Source organism: Schistocerca gregaria, chromosome 1, assembly GCF_023897955.1.
Source record: "Schistocerca gregaria isolate iqSchGreg1 chromosome 1, iqSchGreg1.2, whole genome shotgun sequence".
Classification (NCBI taxonomy): domain Eukaryota; kingdom Metazoa; phylum Arthropoda; class Insecta; order Orthoptera; family Acrididae; genus Schistocerca; species Schistocerca gregaria.
In genome coordinates this window covers 261,000,457-261,024,387 of record NC_064920.1, presented here as the reverse complement: position 1 = coordinate 261,024,387, position 23,931 = coordinate 261,000,457, and the positions used below count along the sequence as shown (strand labels likewise).

Sequence of the window (23,931 nt, the reverse complement as noted above, 5' to 3'; positions counted from 1 at the left end):
TTTACATCTTTACTTAACAGAGAGGATTGTTTTATTGACAAATGCCGTTTCAATTATTTACGCAACAACACATTCGGGGATTGGGCATGTTTTGTCATCCCACTAAAAAACCCGTTAGATAAATAGTTATCACTGTATGCCCTCTGAACTACTTTACTTTTTTCGGCCTCGACGGTTTCACTACTTATACTCGAGGACGGACCACGCTGCACAATGAAATTATATGGATAATTTCGGAAAAATGCAGTTTAATAACACTTTAACAGAAAATACTGGTGCAGCAATCACAAAATTCGGGCAACTGCAAAGCACAGCTATGATAAAACTGAACTGAATATTCAAACAATGGGAAGTTCAGAATGTAATAACAGTGTTACTGTTGACTGAAATAATGTATTGTTGTCTGAAAGATGTTCAGAAAGGCGTCCAGTACACCCTGTTCTGCGACCTACAGGTAACGACCATATCCTTACTGCACAATAAACTTTCTTGAGACTGCGAAGCTTATGTAGACGAATCAGCATGGTTTTAGAAAGCGTTGCTCGTGCGAAACTCAGTTTTCCTTTTTATCACATGATACAATGAGAACTCTGGATGAAGGACAACAGACAGATTCTATATTTCTATAGTCCCGGAAAACATTTGACATGGTGCGCCATTGCAGCCTGTTAACGAAGGTTCGAGCATATAGAATAAGTTTACATATATGTCAGTGGCGCGAAGACCTCTTAAATAACAGAACTCCATGGAATGTTGTGTGCACCACGACCAGATAATGGTTATAATTGGAAGGAGAATCAGCATTGGTCGTATTTTCTTGTTTTATTATCTGCAAAATCGATTTTCGGTCACTAAGTGACCATCCTCACTGCTGTAACAATTAAAATTGGTAGGCACTGGTATCAACAAGCTTGAGTTTATGTGACCGCTCTAAGCTTGTTGATACCAGTACCTACCAATTTTAATTGTTACAGCACTGAGGATGGTCACTTAGTGACCGAAAATCGATTTTTCGGATAATAAAACGAGAAAATACGACCAATGCTGATTCTCTTTCCAGTTAGAACCAAGTATGTTACCCTCCATGGCGAGTGCATCGGAGACAAGGGTATCATCAGAGTGCCGCAGGGAAGTGTGGTAGGACCGCTGTTGGTTTCTAGACATCCCTAGACACATAAGTGATTTGCCTGACGTGATGGGCAACAAACTGTGATTTTTTGCTGATGTTGCCGTCGTGTAAGGTAAAATCTCGAAGCTGAGTGACTATGGAAAGACGCAAGACGGTTAAACAAAATTCCAGTTCGTGTGATGAATGACATCCAGCCCTAAATATGGAAAAATGTAAGTTAATGGGGATGAGTAGGAAGATCAAACCTGTAATGTTCGGATACAATATTTCTAGTGTCCTGCTTGACGCAGTCATATCGTTTAAATATCTGGGCATGGCGTTCCAAAGCGATACGAGGTGAAACGAGCAAAGAGATCTATAGTAGGGCAGACGAATGTTTCACTTCGGCTTATTGGGAGATTATTAGGAAAGAGTGGTTCACCTGTAAATCAGACCACATGTAGGACGCTTCTGCGACCTGTCCTTGGGTTCTGTTTGAGTGTTTGGGATCTATACCAGGTCGGCTTGAAGGAACACGTCGAAGCAATTCAGAGGCTGGCTGCTAGATTTGTTACCGGTAGGTTCGAACAACACGTAAGTGTTACGGAAATGCTTTGGGAACTCAAATGGCAATCCCTAGAGGAAAGGCGACGCTCTTTTCGAGAAATACAACTGATAAAATTTAGAAAACCGATATTTGAAGCTGACTGCCGAACGACTCTACTGCCGCCAACATACATTGCGCGTAAGGACCACTAGGACAAGATATGAGAAATTAGAATACATAAGGAGCCACACAGACAGTCGTTTATCCCTCGCTCTATTTGCTAGTCGAACAGGGAAGGAAATGACAAGTAGTGGTGGAGGGTTCCCTCTACCATGCACCATACGGTAGCATGCGGAGTATCTGTGTAGATGTAGATGTAGATTCCACCAAGACAGCCACTTTCCCTTCAGGTAGCTCCTTAACTGTTTATGGTTCTGCCGAATGCATCTCGATTAACTCCTACCACTAAGAAAACTTCTGAATAGTATCGGGAATCTGTCCCAGCTCCTCCGAGTGACAGACGTGACAACTCTGGTAAGGCGTAGTATCGATTCCTTGCATATCCTCGTCCAAGAATTTAGAAAACTTTAGCTGCATTTTCTTCGACAGGTAATAGTGTTACTTAAAGCCAGTCCTATCCGTCGCTGCTTGATCTCAGGCATAATGTGGTGTTCCACTCTTCCTCTAAATCTATGCCTACAGCGTTTACGGACGACTGTAAACGTCACGATCTACAAAGACTTACAACTTTGAATGACTCATACGCTTTGCCCAGCAATACAAGTGCTGACAAAACTTCCTGGAAGATTAAAACTGTGTGCACCGACCGAGACTCGAACTCGGGACCTTTGCCTTTCGCGGGAAAGTGCTCTACCATCTGAGGTACTGAAGAACGACTCACGCCCGGTCCTCACAGCTGTACTTCTGCCAGTATCTCGTCCCCTGCCTTCCAATCTTTACAGAAGCTCTCCTGCGAACCTTGCAGAATTGTTTCATATCAGCGCACACTCCGCTGCAGAGTGAAAATCTCATTCTGGAAACATCCCCAGGCTGTGGCTAAGCTATGTCTCCGCAGTATCTTTTCTTTCAGGAGTGCTAGTTCTGCAAGGTTCGCAGGAGAGCTTCTGCAAAGTTTGGAAGGTAGAAGACGAGATACTGGCAGAAGTAAAGCTGTGAGGACCGGGCGTGAGTCGTGCTTCGGTAGCTCATATAACGCCGGCACGGTAGCTCAGCGTGTTCGGTCAGAGAGCTGGTCGGCCTCTGTAATAAAAAACTGAGTGAAAGGACCAACAAACGAGCTTTACCGGATATCATGTGACGTCCGCAGTGACCAAACCCAACGATCAACAAAGAACACGAAAAAAAAATTTAAAAAATGGAAGAGCACTTACTCGAGAAGGCAAAGGTCCCGAGTTCGAGTCTCGGTCTGTGCACACATTTTTAATCTATCAGGAAGTTTCATATCAGCGCACACTCCGCTGCAGAGTGAAAATCTCATTCTGGAAGTGCTGACAAAGTAACAAACGCAAATCACTAATTGTCAGGTGGAACTAAGAATCTTAGGGTTTCAGATTTCTCTCTTCCTGAGACCCAAGAACTTGACGTCCAGTTTCTTCCTTTTTTCCCATACAGGGCGCCCCAGATGCATAGCACTTTTCTTCATGCGTGTACAGGGTGTTACAAAAAGGTACGGCCAAACTTTCAGGAAACATTCCTCACACACAAAGAAAGAAAATATGTTATGTGGACATGTGTTCGGATACGCTCACTTTCCATGTTAGCGTTCATTTTATTACTTCTCTTTAAATCACATTAATCATGGAATGGAAACACACAGCAACAGAACGTAACAGCGTGACATCAAACACTTTGTTGCAGGAAATGTTCAAAATGTCCTCTGTTAGCGAAGATACATGCATCCACCCTCCGTCGCATGGAATCCCTGATGCGCTGATGCAGCCCTGGAGAATGGCGTATTGTATCACAGCCATCCACAATACGAGCACGAAGAGTCTCTAATTTTGCTACCGGGGTTCCTTAGACAAGAGCTTTCAAATGCCCCCATAAATGAAAGTCAAGAGGGTTGAGGTCAGGAGAGCGTGGAGGCAATGGAATTGGCCCGCCTCTACCAATCCATCGGTCACCGAATCTGTTGTTGAGAAGCGTACGAACACTTCGACTGAAATGTGCAGAAGCTCCATCATGCATGAACCACATGGTGTGTCGTATTTGTAAAGGCACATGTTCTAGCAGCACAGGTAGAGTATCCTGTATGAAATCATGATAACGTGCTCCATTGAGCGTAGGTGGAAGAACATGGGGCCCAATCAAGACATCACCAACAATGGCTGCCAAAACGTTCACAGAAAATCTGTGTTGATGACGTGATTGCACAATTGCGTGCGGATTCTCGTCAGCCCACACAAGTTGGCTGTGAAAAGCTGATCACGTTGGAATGAAGCCTTATCCGTAAAGAGAACATTTGCACTGAAATGAGGATTGACACACTGTTGGATGAACCATTCGCAGAAGTGTACCCATGGAGGCCAATCAGCTGCTGATAGTGCCTGCACACGCTGTACGAGGTACGGAAACAACTGGTTCTCCCGTAGCTCTCTCCATACAGTGACGTGGTCAACGTTACCCTGTACAGCAGCAACTTCTCTGACGCTGACATTAGGGTTATCGTCAACTGCACGAAGAATTGCCTCGCCCATTGCAGGTGTCCTCGTCGTTTTAGGTCTTCCCCAGTCGCGAGTCATAGACTGGAATTTTCCGTGCTCCCCAAGACGCCGATTAATGACTTCGAACGTCTTCCTGTCGGGACACCTTCGTTCTGGAAATCTGTCTCGATACAAACGTACCGCGCCACGGCTGTTGCCCCGTGCTAATCCATACATCAAATGAGCATCTGCCAACTCCGTATTTGTAAACATTGCACTGACTGCAAAACCACGTTCGTGATTAACACTAACCTGTTGATGCTACGTACTGATGTGCTTGATGTTAGTACTGTAGAGCAATGAGTCGCATGTCAACACAAGCACCGAAGTCAACATTAACTTCCATCAATTGGGCCAACTGGCGGTGAATCGAGGAAGTACAGTACGTACTGACGAAACTAAAATGAGCTCTAACATGGAAATTAAGCGTTTGCGGACACATGTCCACATAAAATCTTTTCTTTATTTGTGTGTGAGGAATGTTTCCTGAAAGTTTGGCCGTACCTTTTTGTAACACCCTGTATATCTGCGAAGATAAGGAGCAGAAAAGATCATATGGCCCTTTGGTCCACCTTCAGGTGAACCATGGCATTTCATTCATATGTGACTGAAATATAGTCCTTACACAAGAGTTTGAAATTCATAAAAGTACTATTTAAAACGTTTAATGCTCCATATCTCGATATCAACATATTCCAGTTAAGTCGCTGTTCCAAGGAACGCCTCAATTCTGTTTCATTGCATTATGTGTGTAAGAGCAGGGTGCTTTGGATCTTATTCTAAAGCCAATTCCATATGTTTCAGATTTGAGTTTTGATGACGATGACGCCCTAGATATCGACCCAGATCCCGTCACAGGTAAGTTTATCGACATATAGCGTATCATTTCGTGGTTCAGAATGCACGGTAATCGGTACCTGCCCGGATAACTGAATGGGTGAGCCAGTTCAGAGGGCCGAGGAAGATTAATGCGCGCATCTCCTGTAATTTAATGGGTATTAAAACATTGTGGGGCTTCTACCAAACTTCGGATTGAGGACGACTCTATTTCTTCTTTGTTCTTAGTTTCGACTGAAGGACTAAGCCTCTTCTTTCTTCTACTTCTACATCTACATAGATACTCTACAAATCACATTTAAGTGCCTGGCAGAGGGTTCATCGAATCACATTCACAATCCTCTATTATTCCAAACTCGTACAGCGTGCGGGAAGAACGATCACCTTTACCTTTCGGTAAGAGCTTTCATTTCCCTTATTTTATCGTGGTGATCGGTTCTCCCTATGTAGGTCGACGTCATCTAAATATTTTCGCATTTTTGAGGAGAAAATCGATGACTGGAATTTCATGAGATGATTGCTTCTCAACGAAAAACGCCTTTGTTTTAATGACATCCGTCCCGAAGCTTGTATCATTACGGTGAGACTCTCTCCCATATTTAGCCATAATACAAAGCGTACTGCCCTTCTTTGAACTTCTTCGCTGTACTCCGTCAATCCTATCTAGTAAGGATCCCACACCGCACAGCAGTATTCCAAAAGAGGACAGACAAACGTGGTGTAGGCAGTCTCCTTAGTAAACCTGTTCCATTTTCTAAGTCCTGCCAATAAAACACAGTCTTTGGTTAGTTTTCCACGCTACATTCTCTATGTGGTTCTTCCAATTTATCGAGCGGTTCTAGGCGCTACAGTCTGGAACCACGTGACCGCTACTGTCGCAGGTTCGAATCCTGCCTCGGGCGTGGATGTGTGTGATGTCCTTAGGTTGGTTAGGTTTAAGTTCTTCTAAGTTCTAGGGGACTGATAACCTGAGAAGCTAAGTCCCATAGTACTCAGAGCCATTTGAACAATTTTTTTTTCTTCCAGTTTAAGTTGTAATTGTAGGAGAAGTGAGCTCTGTGGAGTGAAATTTAATGTAGCCGCTGAGGTGTTAAATTGTTTAAACGGTGGTGTCAGCGTGTTGAGGAGGGGAATTATTTAAACTTCAACATTGTCTAAACATAGCATTAGTGGATTTAGAACATGTTACAGCACGCGATACTGACAACTATACGGTTTAAAGTAAGCTCCAGGACAACCTGTTTCAACTGTAACATCAGGAGGGCACGTATTAGACTTAGGGGGAAAGGTGGGCTTTCGGGTCGGAATTGGAGTTAGATGATGCTCTGTGACATGACCATTTTGAATTTCCTACCAAACTTAAACTTAGAATGATAACAGAGGGGAAAACAGTAGACATCTGTAAGTTATATGACTTCCATTAAAAGTCACTTGCATCAGAGCGAATGGTAGCTTTGGTAAAACATGTTAAGTGGGTCAGCAGACTGGTTACTTCCCTCTTACTTAGCATTTTGGACATCGTAGTGACTATGTCAGTATCCCATATGGGCCATCCTGGATTCTATACTTATAAAAAGTGATCTACTTTCACAGTGCTGTCAGGGGAACTATCAGTAACCATCCTGTATTTAGCACAAGTGCCCTACTACAGCCAATACGGGAATTCTCATCTTAGATGTTTGAATCTTCCTTTATGCTTAGAACAACTACTCTATTTGGTCAGTGATGTCATGGGAGTGAGAGGAACCTTAACTTTCCCACCGTTCTATAAATAGGCGTATGTCAGAGGGTTGGGGGAAATATGGCAAATGCGTATGACGTCATAGAGGGAGGTGTAGTGGTCGGTAAACCCGATTATCATCGATAGTGTCATTAGTGACCTACTTTGCATCAGAAACTGCACTGGACTCCCTACTAATAATTATATGCTTTTGGCCCTCGATGTCGAGAGCATAGGAGTCAATAAATGTAAGGGAATTCACTCACCCCATATCTACTAGTATGGCCAATGTGATCGTAGGGGATCGTCTGCAAAGTCTTTTCAAATATTTCGTTGATGGTAGCCATGGGAAATATTTGCGTTCCAGAGCTAGTCGACTGCACTTCGCTGCAAGCTTATGTTCAATATCCTTATCAGTATGTCGCCAGAAGGATGGCCCCGTTTAACATCGATGCCACGAAAGAAGCATTTCTTGGTTTAGCAGAATTTCAAATGGCTCTGAGAACTATGGGACTTAACTTCTAAGGTCATCAGTCCCCTAGAACTTAGAACTACTTAAACCTAACTAACCTAAGGACATCACACACATCCATGCCCGAGGCAGGATTCGAACTTGCGACCGTAGCGGTCACGCGGTTCCAGACTGTAGCGTCTAGAACCGCTCTGTCACCCCGGCCGGTGTTCAGCAGGAATTTCGTATATCCTGGCCAACAGTGTTGCACACGCCTCAAGACGTGTCGGAGATTGACGTCTTCTGACTTCATGTGGTGACCCATTTGGCGTTGATGGGGAATTATGGGACTACCGCTTTTGATTCACAGTCCGTGTGGAAACAAACTTCAGATGCATTGTTGAAGTGCAGATCTTGCACCATTGGGAGCCGAGTAAGTGCGTCTGCATTGGCATCCCACATCGTAGAACGGTACTGGGTATCATAAGTTTATTCTGATAAATACATGGCCAAGTAGTGGATTTGTCTTGTCGTTTTGGCAGTTATGCCCGCAGTTGTGTTGAACAAGGGCAGCATTGGTTTGTGGTCTGTGAGATCCTCATATCATTGTCCCTATACGTAACCATGAAAACTTTTTATGGCGAATATAATCCTCAGGGACTGCTTTTGACTCTGGCTATAACTACGCCGTACGGGTATCAGCGTTTTTACAGTCAAGCCAATAGCTCGCTGTACTTCATATACCACATGGGGGCTAAAGGTCCGGAGATCGTAGTCCAGTGCACCAGCTGCTAGAATTAATAGTTTTTTCGGGTCACAGGCCATCAAACACGTTCGTTGCCGGAGAGACCGATTTACGCCTTGGAAGGCTTTTTCACAGCCAGATGACCAGTTTCAGTGGAAGTTTTCACGCAGTAGGTTGCATAATGGTTCCGGGATAGCATCTGCATGATGGATGAACATGCGATAGTATTTTTGTTGTCACAGCACTGATCCTACCTGTCTGACGTTCTGCAGCACTGCTAACTTTTGGATTTCCTTCACGTCACGTGTTGTGGAACGGAAGCGCTAAAATATCGCTCAAGTATTCGACTCCAGATAAACAGATAGATATTCACTTATTCTAGTTGCATTGCAGGTTGGCTGTTTTTTGTCATGACAAAATTGTCATCTAAGAAATTGGCAGTTTCTGGAACTTCCTAAGTTAGCCTCTCCACGTAGCACTGGAAAACAGCTGACGCACAGCATATTCCAAATGCTAGACGGTCAGATTGAAAGCAGGCCTGATTGTGTGTTGATTAACAGCATGCGTTTGAAGTTCAGTGATAACTGCAAGTAAGCTTCTTCACAAAAATGGTGCTCCTGATAAATTTGGCTTAATATCCTCCATCCCTGGAAAGGGATAATTGTCAGCCACTGAAGACTGAAGAGAAAGTGTTTCATTGCTGACTTGAAATATCTATAACTTCTTAAAGATATATCAGGTTTTTTACTAGAGCAGTCAGGGGAGTCCCTAAACTGTTTGCAACCAGTGTCAGGACTCCCACTGAAGCTCTACTCACAGTTTGTCACATTAAGCAAAGACTCATTTCGTGCTTTACAAAACATGGGCACTACCGATTGTTTCAGTCTTAAGTGTGCTACATAGCTGGTAAAGCAATATCGAGACATTGAAGTGTGCATTGTGGAAGAAGGTACAATCTGCTTGCTAGAGTTGTGCACTTCTAAGCCCAGTGCGTTAAAAGGTCCACAGATATGTAAGCAGTCAGGGAATACTCGCTATATTTTATTGTAGAGCAAAACAGTTAATGTGACTTCTCAATTCATTTGCGGAAGATTGGAGTGGCTGTGAATCTAGCTGCCTGTAAGCTGGCAAATTAATTATCCTTATAAGGGATCCCGTGCCGATTTGGAATGTGGTTGTAATGTTTTTAATCGCCACTTCCGAAGTCAACAACGGATCCAAAACAGATAAAACCACCTGCACATGCCACACGTCCGGACCTACATATTGTTCGTTATCTTCGGAATCTGACTCCATACTTCCAAATGGCGTGCTGTCCGCATTATCTTGGACACGGAGTTACAGACTTCCGCCATGTGACGTTTTATACTACAAAATGAACACATTACTTTTTGCAAACAGCATTGATACCGCTGGCGAGTAATAAAATTCAGAGCGCTTGGAGGGTTGGATGTCAGTAGAGGCAAAACATTTTCACCATGTATGCATTTTAGAAGTTTTGAAGATATCATCTCTTCATAGTAAATCCCCTTTTCAACATTCCCAAATTTTAATTGTTCCCGTCATTTAAGTTATTTTATTTTGTTCTCACGAAAGTCCCATTCGCTCAATAAATTGTTTTCATATCTTTAAAAATTGTGTGTGAACATTATATATTCCTGTCGCACGAGCGTGCCGGCTTTCCGATCCAATGCATTTTGGATAACATTTACGAGGCTTATTGTCTGTAACTTGAGGAGTAATATATTTTAAATGCTAAAGTGATAGCAGTTCTTGATTTTTAGCACAGACGCGATATTCTTCATTTATGATGGCTCTTATCAATTGAAGAGAGTGAGACCTTTGCCCAGCCAAGCCATCTGCTACTCTGAGGTATTCAGTTTCGCAATTTTTAAGTTGCATCTTCTGAACTGAAGACCGCAACAACAACAACAACCACATGGTATAACACGACATAGCATTTTTATATACCAAAAGATGCAACTTAAAAATTGCGAAACCGGCTGTGCCACTCCCTAATGGATTTAAATAAATGCAATTAAAGTGGACTTTTCATTCAGTTCTGTATTTTAATAGTTTTAACACGTGATTTTAAACAACTGTTTACTGTATGAACTGTCCAATCAGACACGTATAATGATCTGGGGTGCAAGAATAAAAAATATTAGCTTTCAATCTAGTCCTAGTCTAGCATCGTAAGTAGCACACAACATATCATACGAAACCTTTGAGACTGCACTTTTGAGAACGTGGTGATGGTCTAAATATTGGAAACAAGTCAGATGTCAAATATTGATGTCACTTCTAGTTTTACTTGAGCCGGGACTGCATCTTAAATGTAATAGAGCTCGAATCACACTCTCTCTGATACTAGAAATTAATTTTCTTTATCTCAAAGTACTTCATGTGTGGGTATTCGTCAAGAGTACTAGGTCCATTATTTTGTTTGCTGCCTTTATACAGTTTGTGTGTAAATTTAATATCCAGATACAATAATTGTACTTTGTCATCTTCTCATTGAATTCTTCGCTCGGTAATAACATAACCTGAATGACAACACCAATGTCCGTTCGAAAGATCTCAGCTAACGTGGTACTGCAAACAGTTCCAATACGACTGACAGGAGCGGGTGGAAATAGCGCCACTGCCGTTTCAGCCGCCATGTCAATTGCTGTGGCGACACTCTGGTTGCATGTGGAAACCTGACTTTACAAAGAAATGTGTGTGAAATCTTATGGAACTTAACTGCTAAGGTCAACAGTCCCTAAGCTTACACACTACTTAATTATCCTAAGGACAAACACACACACACCCATGCCCGAGGGAGGCCAGGCCCAGCCGCACAGTCCATGACTGCAGCACCTCAGACCGCTCGGCTAATACCGAGCAGCTTGACTTTACAGACTCAGCACTTCTTTACGGTTGCTGATATGCAACGTGAAGCGAGCGACCCACCCCTTCTCGAGCGATACAAGGTCCTGGCAACAAATTTTCATTTTTTCCGTCGTCAGTCTGAAACCGGCACATCCAGAACCTGGGTACACTTGACAGGTACGAAGTATGGAAACACAGGAAGTAGTTGTGGCTGCAAAGGTATTGAGACCACTCATGTCAAAGTCACTGTCAACCTATCACATTCAAGCCATCATTATCACTCCAAATATCAGTCATGCCATATCACTCGACTCCTGGACAATTAATGCCATACCATGTCGTGCATTATTGATGTAAATGCTAACTGGTAGTAGCCATTTAGTGTTTATGAAGATGTGGGCAACAAGCGACGTTACCTAGGAATGCAATACGTCCGAGACGTAAATCTCACCGTGGCTATCCTTGTCAATGGGGCTGCACCGACCAAGGTGGAGCAGTGTTAGCACACTGGATTCACATTCGGAAGGACGGCGGTTCAAACCCGTGTACGGCCACCCTGACATGGGTTTTCCGTGATTTCACTAAACCATTTCAGCCAAATGCCGCGATCTTTCCTTTGAAAGGACATGGCCGATTTCCTCCCACATCCATCCTTGGTCCGACATTATGCTCCGTTTCTAATGTCGACGGGAGGTTAAATACAAATGTCTTCCTCCTCCTTAGTAGGACAGCATACTCATGTAGCAGTTGCGTCACTCAGTCGATCGTCAACTTCATTTCATTGTATTATAGCTTATTAATAATGCCCAGACTTTGTTGACATGTAATATTCCTTTTCTTATCAGCTAAACATTAAAATACCCAATATTCTGACTATAGAAATGTGAATTTACTTTTTTTTCTTTCTTCATAACAGTACCGTACTGTATTTAATTTTTCAAAGATGATGTCATTTTTAAAATTTTAAGTCATCTTTTTAGATGTTTGTTTAACGTCCATTTATGTATCAAAAATTCAACCCTTTTATATTGACAAGAACGAACAATGCAGGTGCCTCTGCCAAAAGACGCGTCAATGCTCATCAAGAATGCATCTGTACATGCTGAAAAGAATAATAGTTCATCTGCTTATTGTCATCGTTGCATCGCTTACTGTTGTTAGCTTGTACCAGCTATGGCTACAGAAACAAAAATCTCGTTGTATTGTACTAATATTGCATCGAACGTAGTGCTCATTTGTAAAATTTCGTGTTACGATGTTTTAGGTTCGTTTTTGAAACTAAAAGACGTCATAGGGTACACTCTAATTTCTTCAGTAAATGTTGAAACAGTGTCAAACTACAAACACGTGTTGTCGGACTACAGACGTTCTCTCACTTTAGAGAGCCTCTACATGCTGTCATACACTACGATAGCTCCACGACAGTTATACACTGAAGCGCCAAAGAAGCTAGTATAGACATACCTAATCAAACAGAGAGATACCTAAACAGGCATAATATGGTGCTTCGGTCGGCAACGCCTATAAGACAAAAAAGTGTCTGGCGCAGTTTTTAGATTGGTTACTGCTGCTACAATGGCAGTTTACAAACATTTAAGTGAATTTGAACGTGGTATTATAGTCGGCGCACGAGCGATGGGACAAAACATCTCCAAGTAGCGATGAAGTGGGGATTTTCCCCTACGACCATTTCACGCGTGTGCCGTGAATGTCAGGAATCCGGTAAAACATCAGATCTCTTACATCGCTGTGGCCGGAAAAAGATACTGCAAGAACTGGACCAAAGACGGCTGAAGATAATCGTTGAACGTGACAGAAGTGCAACCCTTCCGCAGATTGCTGCCGATTTCAATGATGGGCCATCAAAAAGTGTCAGCGTGCGAACCATTCAACGACAAATTATCGATATGGGCTTCCGGAGACGAAGACCCACTCGTGTACTCTTGATGGTGGCACGACACAAAGTTTTACACCTCACCTGGGACCATGCACACCGACATTGTACTGTAACCAACTTACAAATTCACGAAAGTAATTATTACGTGACATCCTGACATTATCTTGGAAGTTTATACATGAGCGGGCAGTATTAATGTTATTTAAACATTTTACAGCAGACTGAAAGCCATATAACAGGGTAGTTTTGTACCTCCAGCCTACAGGAGAAGAATCTATTGCTGTGCATTGGCCTTTGGCATTTGACACACAGAGACTGAAAGAAAAAATGGTAGCACTGCTAAAGAAGAGAAGGGTTTCGACGAACTGTACAGATGTTTCCCAGATAATCATAAGTGGGATAAGCACGTTGTCTAGCTACGGACACAGAATTGCTGCCAATCAGCGAAGAGAGCATGGAAGTCAACAGAAGAGCTTGTCGCAATAATTTTTCAGAATATCTTCGACAATTTAGACTTAGAAGCAACGTTGGATGCAGAAATTGGCTCACCGGCCAACTGGCCATCTTCTGTGCGGATGCACAAACAGTGCCCGAACTATTACGGTAATCGGCAGTAAAGCTGCGAGTAATGAGTATAATGGGCAGGGACACTATAAATAAAGTGCGGGACAATAAGTTGCGAATGTTGGTCTCACGGGAGGCGTACCAGAGATAAGTCCCTGCAGTCGCACTGTCCTCGGGAGCTCAGCTGGAAGCCGGCACGGTAGCTCAGCGTGTTCTGTCAGAGGGCTGTTCACCCTCTGCAATAAAAAAAAACTGAGTAAAGAAATCAATTATATACTTGAACGGATGTCTTGTGACGTCCACCCAGACCAAACGCAAGTGAGAGAGAAAGAGAGAGAGAGAAGATGGATACAGCGTCTGCCATGTCAACAGGTGATCCCGCGTTCGAGTACCGGAGGGGGTACACATTTTCAACTGTCCCCGTTGACTTATATCAACGCCCGTATGCAGCTGAGGCTATTCATTTCATTGTAATTTTTTTTTTTTAAAAAGAGTCTTCGGCATGTTTTCTTTCTTTTTTATTGGCATCCAGTTTACAGCTATTGATCTGTTTTATGGAACAAAAGTTGGTTCATGTTCTCCATAAATTAGCAAAATTTAAAGCACATGGTCTTTTGAGCCAATGATTAAAAGCACCATACAATACAAACCTTGCTGCTGTGCAGCTTTTTATCTTAATAATTTAATGGAGTTACGATACATTTGTTGTGACTGAGCTTCCTACATTAAAAATCGCAAAAAATGCTGTGTGAAGAAACCACACGAGGGTAGAAATCTAGTGTTTGCATAGCTTTGACAGTTTAATGCAACAATTATCTTGAGTTAATTTAACCAGCCACAGTGTTCATTAAGATAACTCGGATCAGTTGGGGCGAATTAGGTTGTGTTAAATGTGCACATGTTCGCCCTCTCTTTGAAGATTGGTTGCCGCTTTATAGGCTTAGCTCCCCATGGGTGTATTTTCGATTTACAGTTACCTGGCAAAATGTTGCTCGATTAGACTTCCCCTACTCCTCCTACCCCAATCTCAACTTTATATTCTGGTATCATTCTATACTATATTATAATATAGTATTATATAATAATTAAACAGTCTGCATTCTGGAAAGTAACGAGAATGTAAGCTATAATAGAGTAAAGCAACAGTTTTATTTCAGTGCATGATTATATTAGAAGAAACGATCAAAAAGTTCTCGTTCGAAGGCCACACTAAGTACTTCTCTGCACGTCGGTGCTTACACACTCGCATCGGAGTCGCACTGGGTTGCATATAAGCTCCTGCAACGCCCTCAAACGGAAACTTTTTGATAGCATCTTATAGAATAAACTATTCCCGATCTGATTCTAATGCCAGTTTCATTTGTTTCAGCGCGAAGTTTTAATTTCGGTAGCCCCGTAGTCGCCCAAACAGGTAAGGGTTTCAGAAAAGACTTGCTCGTGCTCCCGCTCCTTTAGATAACCTCAGATATTTTCTATAGGATTAATCCTTAAAGTGACAAAATGTTTCATCCAACATAACAATCAAAGATTATATATCAGAACGTATTCTAGGGAGTAGTACTAAATAGAACTGCTCAATTTATTATCTGCTTCTACGCCAATCATGAGTTATGGGGTGGTGAATATTCATACAAAAATAATCAGAAACTCATAATTATACATAGTAAATTCACTGTTAAGTTAGAAAGGAATCTGTAGAAAATTATCAGTTTCAACTTCTGTCCACAGAAGGAAGACAGTTCCCAAAATATAGGAGTTTGACTTTAGATCATGCATACAAACACACATTTTCAGCCACATCAGTATCATAGTGTGTTTGACTTCTTTTAAAAGCTTTTTCAAGCACAGGCAAATAGTCTACCCAACCTGCTCTGTGTGTAACAAACATTGCACCCACTGGTCCACTTGGCACTTCGTTATTCATACTGTTGTCAGTTACTGTAGTAGTGTTTGAACCATTTTTGAAATGTGAGTAGCTAAACGGTCTGTATTAATGTCTCCTCTAATTTTTGATTCTTCTTGCTCTTCTGTAACCCCAGCATCAGACGACTCGCATTCGGGAGGACTACGGTTCATCCTGATTTAGGTTTTCCGTGATTCCCGTAAATCGTTCCAGGCAAATGGCAGAATGGTCTCTTTGAAAGGACAATGCCGATTTCCTTCCCTAATCCGAGCTTGTGCTCCGTCTCTAATGACCTCGCTGTCGACGGGACGTTAATCATTGATCTACTCCTCCTCTCCCAGCATCAAACAGAACTTTATCTGCCACGTAACTACCCCATCTCCTTGACATAATTCTTATGGACAAAAAATATACTCACGAATGTCAATATTATCCCTCTAACTATAAAAACCAAACAGAAAAGTAAATAACATGCCTGTTACGTTCAAGAGTGTGCATAAACTAATCGTGTTCCATATTTTAAGTAATCGTACTGTATGTTCACTGTCAGCGAAAATATTTTACATTGTATCCAATGTTTACGAAAACATTTATGAAAATATGGCATTTCTCAGCATGTAACACGTGAAGCAGGATTTAACTAAGAACTGACTAAACGACAATTTGTTTGTTGACATGTACGGTGCAGAACAAAACTAGCTGTAAGTTTGCTTACAAACATCTCCCATACTGATTTTAAACTTTATAATGTAGTAAATGTTACTGTCAACTGAACTTAAGATACCAGAAGACAAAAAGCTACATGTGACAAATACCAGCTGATGGGAAACCAGAAATGTAGAAGAGCGCCTCTAAGGCCACTTCTGACTTGTTCACTGATAACTCACGCCTACTAACTTAGGCACATAAGAATGGTACTCATATTTATTATAGAAACTGTTGTGAAAATATTAATACCAATAACATCGATCGTCTGTACTAAATAAAGTAATACACAGCATGTAACCCAGTGGTATATACACTGAGGTGGCAAAACTCATCAGATGCCTCCTAATATAGTGTCACACCTCCTATCGTCCGGCGTAGAGCAGAATCTCGACGTGGCATGGACTCAACACGTCGTTGGAAGTCCCATGCAGAAATATTGAGCCATGTTGCCTCAATAGACGTCCGTAATGTTCGATGGGATTCACGTCGAGTTATCTGGGTGGCCAGATCATTCGTTCTAATTGTCCAAAATGGTCCTTAAACCACTCACGAACAACTATGGCCCGATGGCATCGTTGTTTGATAACATAAAGTCCGTAAGTGCGAATGGCTCCAAGTAGCCGAACATAACCCTTTCCAGCCAATGACCGGTTCAGTTGCACCAGAGAACCCAGTCCATTCCGCGTGAAAACAGCTTACACCACCACCAGTTGCACAATGCCTTGTTGAAAACTTATTCCATGACTTCGTGAGGTCTGACCCATACCCAAACCCTACCATTAGCTCTTACCAACTGAAACCGGGACCCATCTAACGAGGCCAAGTTTTTCCAGTCGTCCACATTGATTTCTGTGGTTATTTAATGCATTGTTCAGATATTCAAATGTGTGTGAAATCTTATGGGACTTAACAGCTAAGGTCATCAGTTTCTAAGCTTACACACTACTTAACCTAAATTATCCTAAGGACAAACACACACACCCATGCCCGAGGGAGGACTCGAACCTCCGCCGGGGCCAGCCGCACAGTCCATGACTGCAGAGCCTTAGACCGCACGGCTAAATTTAATGCATTGTTGCGTGTCTGTAATCACTGACAACTTTAAGTAAACCTCGCTGCTCTCCGTCGTTTAGTAGAGTCCGGCCAATGTGTTGTCCATGGTGAGAGGTAATACCAGAAATATGGTACTCTAGGCACTCGCTTGATACAGTGGACCTCGGAATATTGAATTACCTACCTATTTCCGAAATGGAATTTCCCGAAGTCCAGCTACAAGTACCGTCCCTCATTCAAAGGTTGTTAATTCCCGTCGTGCGGCCATAATCACGTCGGGAACCTTTTAACATGTATCACCTAAGTACAAATAACAGCTCAGCCAAATCGCTGCCCACCTTGTGTACGCGATGTTACCGCCATCTGTATATGCCTTCGTACATATTCAAATTCGACGAAGGTGGGACACAGCTGGTACAATTTTTATTAAAAATGAAACTCCTCCAGCTGTACTATAAATAAAAAATCTTAAGTATAGCTGGAGGGGTTTCATTTTTAAAACATCTGTATATTTGCATATCGCTATGCCTTTGCTTTTGTCATATCAATGTATATTGACCACTGTCACGTAGAGGTTTCGGTAGAGTGCCCCTGGGTGTTCATGAGACCTCGAAAATACCCGTGCAGCAGTTATCTTCGAAGTCTCCACAGAAAACTCATCAAGAAAATATAGAAGACAGGGCAACACCTTGTTACGAGTAACACTGAAATAAACGTTCCGGTTCATTTTTACTGCAACTTGAAGAAGTAGCCCCTAGTCGTGGTTCTAGAAACACCTCCGCAACTTCTCAGAACCATCTGGCCGAGTTACACCCTCCACATCTGGTGGTCAAACGCCAGAGTGAACCGTTGGTGCACACCACGAGGCAAGATCACGACTCATCGGACCACACTCCGCGTCTAAAATCAACTTCTGGCCGTATTTTGTGTTGTTTGGTGCAGCCTTATGTGTCTCTATGAACAAACGCCTTTTGCGAAGCAGTCTGCTTCTGAGCGTTTTGCATCCAGTTCCCATCGCAATGTTTTCTCGGAAACTACTTGAAATGGATCTGTTTTCAACGACATCAGTTACTATTATCGGATTTGAGTCAGACAAGTGCTTCCCTATCGGTTACTACATTTTTATAACCAGTGTATATACACTGTGTTACGTGGCTACAAGTGATGCATCATTCCTTGCAGACGAAAGTAAAACTCTCATAGTTTTCATTAAGCCGTTGCCATGATGTGTCACAGGTCTCCCAAAGTTGTTGAAAACGGAAGTACGTCAGCAGAGTGTTTGACGAACCAGCCAGAAAAAAAAGAAAAAAATCTCTTAGCGCGAGATCAGGTGACTTACAAGGCCAATGGTGCAATGCGATTCTGCATTTAGGCAGTTTATTGTTAAGAATGTCAGCCCCCGGTAGCTGGTCAGCGTGACAGAATGTCAATCCTCAAGGCCCGGGTTCCATTCCCGGCTGAGTCGGAGATTTTCTCCGCTCAGGGAGTGTGTGTTGTGTTGTCCTAATCATCATCATTTCATCCCCATCGACGAGCAAATCGCTGAAGTGGCGTCAAATCGAAACACTTGTACCCGGCGAACCCTCTACCCGACGGCAGGCCCTAGCCACCCGGCACTGTGAACAATTATCAGATCTTGTGGTTTCATCTGGGGTGGCAAGGCGCATGCCTGGAAACCGAGAGGTCAGCGGATCGAATTCCTGTCAAACCACGGAAATTTTTAGTCTGTCTTTAACCTAATCTTCACCGTATAATGACGTGTGAAGTCGTCAGCAGTGACACGCAGCTCGGGTTCCACGTTAAATTGTGGGTTTCCCTCCCCCATTTGTCCATCTGGGGTGGATTAGAGACACGGACGTCGCCGAGGTGGTGACCAGTAAAAATATTGGCAATCAACCATCGAGATACACTGAATTATTGTCATTGTTAAGAAAATCCCTCACAAGCAACTGCCCATTGAAAACTGAAATTATCGGCACGTTCTAGAGTTGCGCCGGAGACACCGCCACTGGCGGCCACATGAATCGGCACTTAAGTGCTCTTTTAGTTTCGATGTGCCAGTTTAAATTTATCTCAAGTTTCCATCTTCATTTATTTACTCTACTGTCCATTAAAATTGCTACACCACGAAGATGACGTGCTACAGACGCGAAATTTAACCGACAGGGAGAAAATGCTGTGATATGCAAATCATTAGCTTTTCAGAGCATTCACACAAGGTTGGCGCCGGTGGCGACACCTACAACGTGCTGACATGAGCAAAGTTCCAAACCGATTTCTCATACACAAACAGCAGTTGACCGGCGTTGCCCGGTGAAACGTTGCTGTGATGCCTCGTGTAAGGAAGAGAAATGCGTAACATCACGTTTCCGACTTTGATAAAGATCGGATTGTAGCCTGTCGCGGTTGCGGTTTATCGTATCGCGACATTTCTACTCGCGTTGGTCGAGATCCAATGACTGTTAGCAGAATATGGACTTGGTGGGTACAGGAGGGTAATACGGAACGCTGTGCTGGATCCAAACGGCCTCGTATTACTATCAGTCGAGATGGCAGGCATCTTATACGCATGGCTCTAACGAATCGTGCAGCCACGTCTCGATCCCTGAGTTAACAGATGGGGATTTTTGCAAGACAACAACCATCTGCACGAACAGTTCGACGACGTTTGCAGCAGCATGGACTATGAGCTCGGAGAACATGGCTGCGGTTACCTTTGACGCTGCATCACAGAGACGAGCGCCTGCGATGGTATACTCAACGACGAATCTAGGTGCACGAATGGCAAAACGTCATTTTTTTGGATGAATCCAGGTTCTGTTTGCAGCATCATGATGGTCGCATCCGTGTTTGGCGACATCGCGGTGAACGCGTACTGCAAGCGTGCATTCGTCATCGTCATCGCCATACTGGCGTATCACCCTACGTGATGGTATGAGGTGCCATTGGTTACACGTCTCGGTCACCTCTTGTTCGCATTGACGGCACATTGAACAGTGGACGTTACACTTAAGATGTGTTACGACCCGTGGCTCTACTCTTCATTCGATCCCTGCGAAACCCTACATTTCAGCAGGATAATGCACGATTGCATGTAGCAGGTCCTGTACGCGTCTTTCTGGATACAGAAAATGTTCGACTGCTGTCCTGGCCAGCACATTCTCCAGATCTCTCACAAATTGAAAACGTCTGGTCAATGGTGGCCGAGCAACTGGCTCGTCAAAATACGCCAGTCACTACTCTTGATGAACTGTGGTATCATGTTGAAGCTGCATGGGCAGCTGTACCTGTAAAAGCCATCCACGCTCTGTTTGACTGAATGCCCAGGCGTATCAAGGCCGTTATTACGGCAAGAGGTGGTTGTTCTGGGTACTGATTTCTCAGGATCTATGCACCCAAATTGCGTGAAAATGTAATCACATGTCAGTTCTAGTATAATATATTTGTCCAATGAATACCCGTTTATCACCTGCATTTCTTCTTGGTGTAGCAATTATAATGGTCAGCAGTGTAGAAGATGTGGTCTTGCGAAACTGAATCAAGCTCTTTGAAATACACCCCTTTTTCAATGCATTTCGCTTAAGAGTGTGGCGGTTATGACGCTGAAAGCCCAACCCTTACTTCTGTGGCGCGAGGTGTCGAGTCACCAGTCAAGGAAAGAAAATATTTTGGTCTGTCGCCAACATTGATATAACATAAGAAGTACAATAATACGGAAATACGGATGAAGTATCACATATTCTATGTTTATCTAGAGAGAGAACCACTGGCATTCGCTTTGTCGTCTTTTGCAGAGGTAGTGCCAACGTTGTCCGACATTACGTGGCTGGGCCCGCTACGGAACGGATCTCAGGTCACACTGAATATTAACGGCACCGACCAACACCTCAAGCTCGCTGAGAACCAGGTAAGTCCTCGCTAGCTATGCCTTACCTTAGCAAGAGTGTTACCGCTGAAAAATATGCAGATGTATAGTACCTCTGCAGTGAACCAGTGCCCAGCTGTAAATACGATGCTTAATTTTTGAGGGAACTGATCTGTAACAGGCTCCGTACCTGTACTCCTGCTATAGCTATTGTTGAAACCTTTTCAGGTTTTTCTTGATAGACCCCTAGTATGGAAATACGCAAGAGACGGTATTGAAAACAATGGTAATTGCACATGGGTAAAGGTTCGCGTATCTTGATTAACAGCACGTCCCTTCTAATCCTTCGAAATATCCCCGATGACTTTTCTTTCTTTTGGAATTTAAGTGTTTACGCGACTAAATTGAATAACATTTTTATGTTAACAGCACGTACAGAAACATGCGGCTCCTATAAAGAAAAAGGACACGTGTAATAACACATTGTGGGAAACCTAACTATATTTTTATGTGTTTCCTTTAGCTCACTACAGAGGCCGCGTAATTGCACAGACCATCTAAACTTGCTACCTCCACCTTGCTTACGCATGTTGCATGGAAATGAAGGCGAACATTACTGGTGCTTGAACTCGCAACCGATAATACACGAATACAAGCTTTCACTGCGTTTTCTTTCAAGTTGAATGAAAAGGGTAAGCTGTCAGCCCCTGTGCGTTTCACAGCCCGACGAAGTGTTTTCGAGGGAAAAGAAGGCAAAATATGGTATCTTAGCGCAAAGCTTAAATGAGAGTTTTAATCAGTACTTTCAGAACAGGAGCAAGCACTAAACGAAGTCTGGCATGTAAACTGCTATCAACAATGGAGGAAATTAAGAACAAAAGAAAAACCGTCTCAACACTGCCGACAAAGCTTTTCCATTATAGACTCAAACAGAACTGACCGTGGAAATAATCTTGAAGTATCAAAAAAGTGGTTGCAAGGGATCTTCAGGCAACAAATAATTTCTGCTAGGTGTAAAGGATTTTATCATCACGGTGCAATAGAACATGACTTATGTCCAAAGGAAGTCAGCCGCCAACACGCACAAAAATTTATCGCATTCGGGATAAATTTGAATGCGACGGCACTGTTCAGGATGTGCCTAAGGAAAGATCTGGGTGACCAGAAACAGTAACAAGTCCAGCTTCCAGCGCTGTTGTGTTGCAAAATTTTGCTAGGTAACCTAAAAAGTCTGTGAAGCACGTTGGACGTGAGGGCGGGGTAAGCCGATCAAGAGTACGACGAATTCTGAAGGCTGCAAAGTGGAAAGTGCACATTCCAAGATCACCGCACGCTAAGAACGAGGTAAGCCCAAATCGAAGGATGGAGTACTGCGAGTGGTTTAAAGGCATGCCTTGCGAGAATGAACGATTTGCAGGGTTGGTTATCTGGTCTGACGAGATGCAATTCAATCTGAACGGTACTGTAAACCGTTACAGCTGCGCGTAGTGGGCTCCTGAAAATCCTCATGTTCACGTGGACAAACATGTTAATTTTGCAGGATGTTATTGTGTGGGGTGGTCTGCCATCACGCTGTTTGATTGGTCCATTCTTCTTTAAAGGTAGCGTACCTGGTGAGGTGCACCTTCATATGCTGCAAACATCGATTTCACCTGCTATCCGATAGGTGTTTGGAAATGAAACAGTTTACCTACAACAAGGTGGTGCTCCTCCTCACTTCCATAGAAGCTTCAGAGTTTCAGAGTCTACTTGGACGAAAGTCTACCTGTACAATGGATAGGCGAATGGGAGCTGTTGAGTACCCTACCACGGTCTCCAGACCCTGACCTCTAGTGTTCTACCTATGGTGGACCTTGAAAAATAAAGTTTTATCAACAGAATCCAGCTACACTGAAATCATCGAGGCGTTCTTTGCTGCTCTCATGCTGACAACACTGACAGCCGTAGTTCGGTCAACAATGCAGCGGCGCCGATGTTGTTTGGCTGCTAAGGGGGGTCACTTTGAAGAAACAGCTGCGATAATGATGGAAGAAGAAGAAAGAAACTGAAATTTGTGACACAGCCGGGACTCGCACCTGGGTCTTATTGCTTACTAGGCAGAATAGCTAACCATTACATCACCGCAGCACTATGGTGCTGCACGAACTACCCACGTCAAGTGCCCTCCCCAACACAAGCTTCAATTCATGTCTTCAGTTTAATTTTCCCCTACAATGTCACTATTGTCAGGGCTCACCGGCGTTGGAATAGCGCCCCAGTGTTGCACGTAATGGGGGAACTCATGTACCACAGGTTATGTTATAGACCCTATAGTTAAAGTTTTTCCTGAGTCATTTAAGTCTCATCTTTATCTGCAATAATGATGAAAGTAGAAGAAGCAAATTAAAATTTGTGCCATGGTTGGGAATAGAGCCCACGTCTCCTTGCTTACTAGGGGTGCTATTCCAATTCCGGAGAGCCCTGGCAAATTGTGACAATGTCCAGGTTAAATAAGTCGAAGATATGAATTGAAGTTTGTGTTGTGTAGGCCACTTGACTTGGGTAGTTCGTGCAGCACTGCTTACTATGTAGCTGCGGTGGTGTAATGGTTAACATTTCTGCCTAGTAATCAAGAAGAACCGGGTTGGAGTCCTGATTGTGGCGTAAATTTTAAGACCTATAACATAAGAAAACAATTGCAGAATACTAACGCGAATTCTTTACAGACGAATGGAAAAACTGGTAGAAGCCGACCAGGGGGAAGATCAGTTTGGATTCCGTAGAAATACTGGAACACGTGAGGCAATACTGACCCTACGACTTATCTTAGAAGAAAGACTAAGGAAAAGCAAACCTACGTTTCTAGCATTTGTAGACTGAGAGAAAGCTTTTGACAATGTTGACTGGAATACTCTCTTTCAAATTCTAAAGATGGCAGGGGTAAATACAGGGAGCGA

General features: G+C 43.1%; 1 protein-coding gene across 12 annotated transcripts in view; it reads left to right on the top strand.

Moving 5' to 3' along the window:
- The window catches only part of LOC126339612 (inter-alpha-trypsin inhibitor heavy chain H4-like), a 173,455-nt gene that overhangs the window by 131,113 nt on the left and 18,411 nt on the right, over window positions 1-23,931 (top strand). For 4 of the 12 annotated variants that reach the window (XM_050001645.1, XM_050001648.1, XM_050001646.1 and 1 more), the window contains 3 exons: window positions 5,183-5,236; window positions 14,836-14,877; window positions 20,925-21,037. In XM_050001645.1, the coding sequence (XP_049857602.1) occupies window positions 5,183-5,236; window positions 14,836-14,877; window positions 20,925-21,037 (209 nt within the window). The remainder of the gene's footprint in view (window positions 1-5,182; window positions 5,237-14,835; window positions 14,878-20,924; window positions 21,038-23,931) is intronic. The other 8 variants (XM_050001649.1, XM_050001655.1, XM_050001650.1 and 5 more) reach the window with 2 other exon arrangements.